General features: G+C 39.8%; 1 protein-coding gene across 1 annotated transcript; it reads right to left on the bottom strand.

Moving 5' to 3' along the window:
* Positions 1-8,720: 8,720 nt before the first annotated feature.
* On the bottom strand, positions 8,721-10,355 carry LOC105054730 (salt tolerance receptor-like cytoplasmic kinase 1). Its single transcript, XM_010936309.4, has 2 exons — positions 9,769-10,355; positions 8,721-9,673 (listed from the first exon to the last, which is right to left on the bottom strand). Exons 1-2 carry the CDS (start codon positions 10,148-10,150, stop codon positions 8,964-8,966), a joined length of 1,092 nt encoding a protein of 363 aa, XP_010934611.1. The 5' UTR covers positions 10,151-10,355; the 3' UTR covers positions 8,721-8,963.
* Positions 10,356-10,578: the final 223 nt, after the last annotated feature.

The raw sequence follows: 10,578 nt of genomic DNA, 5'->3' as shown, positions 1-10,578 counted from the left end.
ATCTGATTTTTATTACAAAATTAAAATAACTATAATTTTAATTTTCAGGATCGTATGACAGAGATTATATCCCAGCCTATCCCTGAGGGCTCGACTGCACCCACAGATGATGAGATCTGTAATCGGGTGCTCGGTACGAGATCTTGTTATGTTAGGGGTCTAGAGTATGGGATCACTACTCCCTCATCCTCATGCACATCTAGGGCGGACATCTATTCTGCGTGTGAGGCTCGGCTAATGGAGGTGCAGAGGCAGGCTGCCAAGGATCAACAGCAGGCTGTCAAGGATCGACAGTAAGCTCAAAAGTTGGCTGTACGCATTGACGACTATTAGTGCTTTCAGATCCAGATGATGGAGCGGATGGCACAGATGAAGTAGACGATACACCTGATGAGGCAGCAGCAGGCCAATCCGAGCTCCATCACCGGTCCGAGCTCCGTTGAGCGCTCTCCGTCCCCAGTTCGTTCTCCAGATGTCGATATTTGACAGCTTACTGATGTACTTTTTTTATTTCAAATATTTTATAATTTTAATTTAATATAATAAAATAATAAAATTTATTTATCAATTTATTGTATAAATTTTTTATTTTTATTTTTTTAATTTATAAAAAATATTATACATATAAATTTAAAATATATATTCATAAATTTTTAAAAAAAATATGACTAAATTATTAGCGATGAAATTATTTTGGATGAAATATTCGTCGCTAAAAATATTTTACTAACATAATTTAATTTATCAATAAATATATAATTAACAGCGATGAAAAAATATTTATCATAAATAATTTTATTTACGATGAATTTTTTCATCGCTAATATTATTCAATTTTTTTACATAATTTTTTTAAAATTAATAGCGACGAATTATTTTCGTTGCAAAAAGAATTTTTACGACGAAAATTTTCATCGCTAAAACTTTAGCAAATAATAGCAACAAAAATTTTTCATCGTAAATATTTTTTTTAGATTAAATTTTTTCGTTGATTTTTTTTAACGACGAAAAATATTCGTCACAAACATCTTTTATTAGCGATGAATTTTTTTTTCATCGTAAAATATTATCAACAATGAAATTATTTGTGACGAAATATTAGCGATCAAAATTTTATTGCTAATATTATTAGCGATAAAAATTGGTTATTAGCGACGAAAATTTTTCGTCGCTTATAACCTGTTTTATTATAGTGTCGGTGGTGCGTAAGCAAGAATTTGACAACGTCGTTGAAGCTCTGATACCAAGTTAGAAAAAATGAATGAATAATGTAAGTGTATTTGATTTCAATGAATCCAGGGTGATATGGTAGAGTACAATATATAGGGAAGGGATATAATAAATTTAGGCTAGAATTATGACTACGTACATAAGAGAATACAAAAAGAAAAAAATATCGAGAGATAGCAAGGATCGGCATAATATCAGTATGATCTTCAAAATATAATCCGCATGATTCTTGATACATAGAATATTTTAACAGATATGCATAATCTTCGGAATATAATCTGTATGATTCTTAATATCACAAAATATCTTAACAGATATTCTATTAGTAGGGATCCGTTTTAGTTGGACCAATCATATTTCTAGACTCATCTATATAAGGAATGTTTAGATATAGTTCTCTATTTGATTTGGGATCATGAAGAATCCAACCTTAATGGAAGGAGGGCTTCCTTTCCATAAAAACAGTCAAGCATCAATTGTGCATCTCATATTATTCTAAATAATGATCCATTCTTATTTCCATTGTTTCCAAAACTCCAAATTCTGTCTAACTTAAGTATTGGAGACCTCCAGACTGAATCAAGCCTTCTAGATCATCAAGTTAGATTTTGGTGACAACAATAATAAGTTGTATAAATTATAACTGGAAAAATTTCTCAAAATATTAAGATATAATGCTTTGGATTTTTTTTTTTTTATTTTAGTTTGTTTGGATCTTGGCAAAGTAACAATCATCAAGCTTGCTAGAAATTCCCTTTTGTATTTTAGTAAAAATATCCTTCCCCAAATGATTGAAGTTCCCAATCATGCAAGCATACTTTTATCGAAGGATTGGGAGTCATTCACATGGGAAAACTGTGTATGAGCATTACCGAAAGCTCAAGGATGTGGCTCCCCTTCCGATCTTCCTTTTTTTTTTTTTTTTTTTTTTTTTTTGCGGTATAATCTTGCCCCTCCAATTTTCCATCTCCTTGACTCATCATTTTTTTTTTTTTTTTTGAAAGTGACTTATCATTGCACATTGTTCACACTGGTATTAATTATATAACACAAACTTCTGCTAACTTCCAAATAGGCATTCAACCAGATGTTAACCCCTCTCACTTATGGTCCATTCAGGCAGGCGGACAAAGCGCATGTGTCTCGTACTGCCATTTTTCTATGTGCGTTGAAGGCCTTTACGCGTTTGCTATTGATGGAGCATATGGTGATTGATTTGCGCGACTGCACGCAACAACATAAAGACTAAAGATCTAATCTTCATTTTTTCACTCAAGGTCCTCTTTGGTTTTCTAGGACAACCTCAATTTATAATATGTAGCCATCAATGCAACTTGCTTATAATCACTCACAAGAAATAGTTGAACTCACAACAAGTGGAGGACATAAATGATATTTCGATTAAAGATGCGAGTCTAAATAGAAGTGGATTTTGCAAATATAATCTACTTCATGATTTTTTTTTTTTGTTGAAAAGGGTGGGGTTTGCAGAATGATATATATTTAGTATTGCGTAGACGCTTTCGACCCCATTTATAAGTAAGAAATGTTCATGCACAGTACTGCTTGGGTATATGCTATGTCATTATTTTATAATTTTACATTAAACAAAATAAGTCTGCAATTCAATTTTCACCACCTTTGTCTTGACCTTAGGAAACTCATGGAATGTTGTTGATGATCCAGACCGCTAAGCCATTGGAGCCCATAATCCCATGAATTTGGCATCAATTCTTCTATTTCTTTGAATCTCGAAGGAAACATTGGATCTTGGAAGAGTTTTCTGTGATTTTTTTTTATTTTTTATTTTTTGGAGTAGAAGATATAGCACGAGGCACTTTATTATGGAGCACACGACCTCAAGGAGGAAGCAGCTTGCATCAAGGTCAGTGGGTGATAAGGCAGGGCAAGCATCATGGTGGACAATGATGGGGTGGAAGGTAGCCTCGTCGATGGTTAACTTGGATGGTAATGGTATGTATGGTGAGGTTGTGGGCTATGTTGAAGCCATAAGTAAACTAGTCAAAAGAGGCGATCAAGGGACAACAATCTTTCTTAGGATCATACTTTCACTTGATGGCTGTGCTCCACTTCTTTTGAGGGGTACTTTGTTGCCGTTCGGCTGGTCCATCCACGACTTTCTCCGCGATTCTCTCCGCCTATCATATGTCTCTCCTTCTTCCAATATATTTCTATCACCCTCTATATCTTCTTCTCTCTATTTGATCTCTTGCACATCTAGATACCCCATGTCTTCTACCACAAAAAATTCTAGGTTATCATAGGGAACCATATTCAAGTTGTTGACCATAGTAAGAAGTGCTCATGCAGGCATTTTTGTCTTTATCTGTGTATCAGTCTGTATGATAATGTATACTATTGTTTACCAATTTAAGTCTATATATGTATTAGTTGGTCTATTGCAAGGATCCATACGGGCATTTGTTTAACTCTACATCGACTATATACTAAGTAGATTATGGGTACTTATATAAAGTCAAAGAATCTAAGTGATACATTCCAACTAGATTTTTTGGATGGGATCCTGTATAGTTATAAATGATATTAAAATAGATCTGATCCATAGGATATATGGATCAAGATGTTGAGTTTTGGCGCTTCAAATTTAACCCACAGCAGCGAAGATCGATGCGAAGAAGTTCAATACACAGCGCACGACGTGAGGAGTCCAGAAACATGGCACAGCAGGGCCTGCAGCATGCGGCCCAACGGGGCCCATAGCGTGCAGGCCCGAAAGTAGGCCTGCAGGCCTGGCTCGCGGCCCAGGCCTCAGCAGCGTGCGCAGCCCAGGCCGCTGTAGCATGCGTGGCCCAGGTGGGCATGTGGCCCAAGCGAGCGCAAGGCCCAGGCCCAGGACGCGAAAGAGCGCGCGGTCCAAGGGCGCGCCCACACAGTGCTGCCCTGCGCATTGAGAAATTAGCATGGTCCACGGTGGACCGTATGAGGTGTCGTGGTCCATGCAACTGCTGTGGACCAAGCCAGTCTAAATACCAAAAATTACGGCGTAAAAGGAGGTTGTGCGCGATCCAGCAGCCAAGAAGGCATGCGGTCATGATTCGACGATTGGGAGCTGATCTGGAGGCTGTATTGCACGATCAGATGGTCATAAAAATGTGCGGAAGCTATCGGACAATCAAAGATATTTTTGGACTTCGGTCAGAATTGTAATTTTGACCTGAAGTAGATTTTCAACCTATAAAAAAGGCCTGATGGCCTGTGGAGAGGTGCGAGTCTCAACGAGGGTTAGAGAGAAATCATAAGTGACTGAGAGCATCTAGAAGCATCAGCAGTCAGTCGAGAGTATCTTGAAATGGCCGTGAGAGTGGCCGTGAGTATAGGGACAGAGGCTGATGCATGATGTAGCAGCTGAGAGCATCATCGAAAGTGTCCAAGGATGTCAAGGATCTTGACACGACAGGCCTATGAGAGGGCCTTCTTGGAGTTTTGTGAGAGCTTTTGTAAAGGGTGAGAGATGAAAGTTTCTTGTGGAGAGATATTTATATATGAACATTGAGAGGATGTGATCTCCTCTTGTACTTATTATTTTTTCTCATAGTGAAGCTTACATATCCCATGAAGGTAAGTCTTTGACTGATCCACATATTTAATTATATCCTATTTTTATTTCTTCTTTCTTTCTGCCACAATAATTGGTATCAGAGCTTCTACATTTAGGGATATTGTAGCACAAGCCTATTTAGATCTATTATGAATTAATCATGATATTTATAGTTGAGTCATTGTACTCGTAATTTGATTGAATGAATTTGGACTCTTAACGAATACATATTTAGTCCCACATTGGCCATACATTAGGCAGATCTTAGATACTTATATAACACTAAGAAATTTAAATTGTATCTTCCGGTTAATTTTTTTTGAATGAAATTTAAAATTATATATATATATATATATATATATATATATACAAGTATAATTTTATAGGCATTGGGACGTAACAAGAATATTATACCCATACAAGAAATTCAAATAGCCTCCATGGTGCTATAAATCCATAATTTTGGGCATCACTAATGGGCTTTTAAAATGAGGCTCCTGCATTGTTTATAGTATTTGGAGGAAAAAGTCATAAACATACATACATATATACATGTATGCGCACATGCGGCACATATTGTAGAACTTACCTTTCGCCTGCAAGCTTTCCATTTTTGTCAAGATCTTGTCTGACGACTCAGCCAGTTCGTTACAATGTTGGAGCTTTTTTTTCTCTTCCCCGAAAGTCAACTAACGAGGCACCACTAAACAGGGAGAATGAAATCCATGTTGGCTTCAAATATTAAAATGTCTATCAGAATATAAAAAGCATTTATCATCACACAAAGCTGTATACTCTTCACTAATGTGAACAAATAAAAATATGTGCATTGTCAAATAATATGCATGCGTCTGGACAAGAAGTGTTTGTCGGTGTGGTGAATAGCAGTGCATCATTGAAAATGTGAAAAACCTCCTCCATGCATCCCTGCATGCTGCCTCCCTCCAATGTCTCTTTTTCATATCAAGGATCATGTGTGAGATTTAGTCCGACTTATAATAATTAATGGGAGTTAGATGGTTTGATATTAGACCCAAAACTTGACAGCTCAAATTTTTAAGTTGAATCTTGTATATCAAGGACTTCATTGGTTGGACTTGAAGTTTCCATTTCACCTATTAGAGCCGATGGGTACAATGTTAGGCAAATTCTGAAGTTGTCAAGGTGCTCAAATTGATGGCTCTTATGAAAAATGATAACATATAAGTTGATAGAACCTAGTTGTAGTCATCAGGGTGTACCGGGTGAGTGCAAAAGTTGACTCATAGAGCAAGGAGCTGGGTTTTAACATAAGCTTAGGCATAGTTTTTAGATGAGTGAACTCTTGTAGAGAACCAGCGAAATATAGTTCTTAAAAAATAGGTGACTCTTGGGCTAGAGCAATAATATACTATGGTAAAGTATTTCTCTTTCGCCTTGGTTAGGAGGTTAGGAAAGGAAAAAAAAAAAATTAGTAAGGCGAGAAAAGAAAGAAAGTAAATTTCTTTCCTCTTGATTGGGATTTTAAAGAAAGAAAAGAAAATTATTTCTTTCCTTTTTGATTGGAAGCAAAGGGAAAAAAAAAAAAAGAAAGAAATATTACAATCTTGTTTTACTATTATACCCTTGAAAGAAATTCAATAAACTTAAGAAAAGAACCGAGAAAATATCTTATCTTTTAATTTTTTTCCATCTTTTTTTTTATTTTCATTGATTTTTTTCATCCACAAGAGTTCAATCAGATGGGAGACTCGAAATAAGTTTTAAGATTGAAATGTAATATTAATTTTGATCTTCATTATTAAAGGGGTAAGATAAGAATTATAAAAGATTCATTAACTTTCAATTTCTTTCTCTCTAATTCCACTTGATTTGAAAGAGAAAAAAATTACAAATTTGAGATGATTTATATTCCCTCTATTTTTCTACTTTTCTTTTCCTTTCTTTTATAAAAAAACTTTCAACCAAGAGAAAGTTAATACTTTCTTTCCTATTTTTTTTTCTCTCCTATTCTTCCCTCCCAACTAAGGCATTAGAGAGTGAGCTCTTGAGGGGGAGTGGTAAAACATGATATTCTCACAAGGACAAATTGGCATGGAGTTTAATTGGAGATTGGTGGATTGGAATTAAGGAGAGTTGAAATGGCTCGTATGTGAAGAGGAAGATTGTTAAGGGTCATGTGTGAGACTTGTCATACCTGGAAAAATTAATGGGGAGTAGATGGATTAATATAGATGATTAGTTTTAAAATTGAATTGGATAGGATTCTAACTTGTATATCTTATCATTCTTCTGACTAGACTCGAACACTATTTTTCTCTCCAATAATCTGTCATTGCTCCGCTAATACCCTGTCTGTCATTTTGCCTCTTAGACCTCGACTTCACTCGCTACTTTATCATCCCGTATAGCCTCACCTTCTAGGTTGCTAATGTTGCTGCTATTTTACACATCCCACCCAACTGTCTTCCAAGTGAAACTTAGTGTTGGCTTCACCCTTTCCATGGTCACGTTCTACCACTACTACATCTCCTCCCCTAAAGAAACCCTCCAAGATCTCATCTATCGTCAAAGAATCAAAGACTTGGGAGGAATTAGAGCCAAATTTGTAGGATTACGGCTCCAACGGCTCGACGGTAGTAGCACACACCATTGGATTCACGGGTTCTATGAGTATCCTGAGATCACAACGAAGGAGATAAAGATGGTGACTTATATTTATTTTTATTTGAAATTACACAATGATGTATGCATATACCAAACTACTACTACTCAACTCCTGCCTGTACACAGGAGCAAAAGTGGCCAGAACAAAATCAATTCATCCCAAAAAAAGAAAAATCTCCTACCTCATTCTGCAAAATCAATTAGGAAGTAGCTTTTCTTTTTTCCTTTTAATAAAAAAATCTCCAAAGAAGAAACCACAAAGAAATACTTCTTTCATGATAGAAGTCCATATCTATTAAATACTTTGAAGTAATAATTCTAATGGCAAGAATTTCAATAATCATCCAATGTTTTATTGTCTCACCAACTATTTTACTGTACAATTTCATTGAAAAGAAATTGCAAGGAAGTGCACAATTCTAATCTAAGTGCTTTTATAACCTAAGTATTTAACCCTTTTGGATAGTTGGTTCTTTAGTTTCTAATATTAGTCTGTGATTCACTGAAAGGTCAAAAGAAAAAAAAAATGTGCAGTTAAATGCATACTTCATTTCGTTTATAATTTTTAGTTCACCATAGACCAGCTGACATTGTCGCGTTGGCCTTTGCTTGAACTAAGGTATCCCATTGTGTTGGTTCCTGAGACTCATACCACTAGTCTAAAGCATGCAACTAAGGTTTTGAAATCTCGAGATATCACTTATCTAAATGGGAGATGATTAATTAAGATTTCGGCTTATCTCAACCACCATGGTAATAAAACAAAGATTTTCATCTTGGCTGACATTTTCAAACCAGTATATGCATTTCTTGACGGAATCTGGATTAAAAAAAAAAAAATTAAACATAAATTCTAAAATTTATTAATTACAAATTATATTTCAAAAATAAAAAGTGATTAAAAAATATCAATCGAGATTAATATATTGTATCAGCTAATAATTCGATTTTAGGACCAAGATTTTCACGTGTATTGCATCCCTAGGCATCGATACGAGATGAAACCTTTATGCACAACTAGGAAGTCATCATCCTTCTTCAGCACCAAACAAGCACAAAATCTTCCTTATAAAACTTAGAAGAGAAAAAAGGTTTCATGGAACCATCAGTACAAGACTACAAGTTCCATTTTAGATATTAGCCCACCATAGACATAAGCAAGACATTCCTCCGAAAAATGATGAACACAGAAAGACATCAATTCATCAAGCTTGTTCACTAAGGACTAGAAATCTTCCAACAATATTGGCTTACGGGCTCACAAAATAAGAAGAAAGAAATGAGTGACATTCATCTGATCCCCATTCAGCACCACACAAGCAAAAGCCATCAACGTAGGTTACACAACACTGTGAAGCTGCTCCCAACGTTGCTATTTACATCACTAACCCTTCTAAACAATTGGCCCCCATAATTTCCCCATTTCCCCCAATCAACTCTTTTAGCTTCTCTTGTAACAGCTTTCCTGCCTTCTATTTGCGTCTAGTCCGTTTTAACGGTCGGCAGATCAGAATAGGGTGACAGGGGAACTTAAAGACGCCCTTTTACCGTCTGATCCTGCAGCAACGACTGATAATGAGGAGCACACCTCCTCCCACATGATCGACCGTATCTCCGCCATCGATGGCCGGAGGCTGGGTTGCTCCCCGATGCAGCGGGCGACAACCGCTGCCATCGCCGCCGCCTCCCTGGCGTCGTACTCCCATCCCAGCCTGGGGTCCACCACCTCCGCCACCGCCCTCCCATCCTCTCTCAGCAGCGGCCCCATCTCCGCCGTTAAAACCCTCCCCTCCCCCGATCCGACGGCCGGCAGGCCCGTGATGAGCTCCAGCAGGAGAACTCCGAAGCTATATACGTCGGTGGACTTGGAGACCATCCCGGTCCGGAGGTAGTGCGGGTCGGCGTAGCCCGGCGAGCCGATCATCGGCCCCGCCGACCGGACCGCCGACGAGAACCCGGCCCGCGCGGACCCGAAGTCGCAGAGCTTCGGGTCGAGCCCGTCGTCGAGGAGGACGTTCGCCGTCGTGATGTCGCCGTGGACGATCGGTAGCTCGCCGCACCCGTCGTGGAGGTACTCGACCGCGCCGGCGACCTCGTATGCGATCCACATCCGCCGTGCCCACCCCAGGGCGGCGCCGCCGTCGCCGCCGCCGCCGCCGCGGAGCTTCTCGTGGAGGCTCCCATTCGGCACGTACTCCAACACCAGAACCCCTTCCTCTGTTATCAAGAAACGCCCAAATTAGAATTAGAGGCGGCGAGGGACGTTGGGTTTTGATCTGATCACAGGGGGGGGGGGGTGAGCGTTGGGTTACCTCGGTCGTCGCAGAAGCCGAGGAGGCGGACGATGCGGGGGTGGCGGAGGCGGATGAGGACGTCGAGCTCCTGGAGGAAGGCGCGGTGGAGCCGCTCGCCGCTGCGATGGACCTTGACGGCGGCCAGGGAGGAGGGGGCGGCGGCGCCGGTGAGGCGAGCGAGGTAGACGATGCTGAAGCCCCCCTCCCCGATCACCGCCGCGGTGAAGTTCCCAGTGAGCGACTCCACCTCCAGCCACCCGTACCGGCGGACGTAGGCGGTCTCGGGGATCTCGTCGGCGATATGGGAGGCGTTGGGGCCGCTCCCTGGGTACGCGGGGCTGGGGCGGAGGCAGCAGGGTAGGGCGCACCGGCGGAGGAATTTAAGGTAGACGACCGACATTAGCGCGGCGGAGGCGATGCCGAGAGCTCGAGCGAGGCTTATTCCTCTCTCGCTCCCGGTTTCGGTCTCCGGCTTTCGGAAATAGGATATATTAAGTTGCTCCGGCGGAGGAGAGGAATGTGGATTTCGCTGGGTTTATAATTAGTACAAGGAATAATAATAAAAGAAGGGTTGACCAAGATCTTCTGATATATACGAGAGCCCGACACGCTCTCACAACCGCTGTTGCTATAATGAGACGGAGGATATATTGAGAGAGGAAGGGAAGTAGGAACAGAGGCAGGGAGAGGAGGGGAGAAGAGGAGTACTTATATAGATAAACGTAGAAGGCACGATGGGCCTCGGGAAAATTTTCAGAGCGTTAACATCGTTCTCAGGGGGATGGAGATGGGGAGTCCATTACTTTCAGAAGGAGACGAATGGAGGGG

This window comes from Elaeis guineensis, chromosome 12, assembly GCF_000442705.2.
Source record: "Elaeis guineensis isolate ETL-2024a chromosome 12, EG11, whole genome shotgun sequence".
Classification (NCBI taxonomy): Eukaryota; Viridiplantae; Streptophyta; class Magnoliopsida; order Arecales; family Arecaceae; genus Elaeis; species Elaeis guineensis.
The sequence above is the reverse complement of the archived record's forward strand: the minus strand, read 5'-3'. Positions and strand labels throughout refer to the sequence as shown.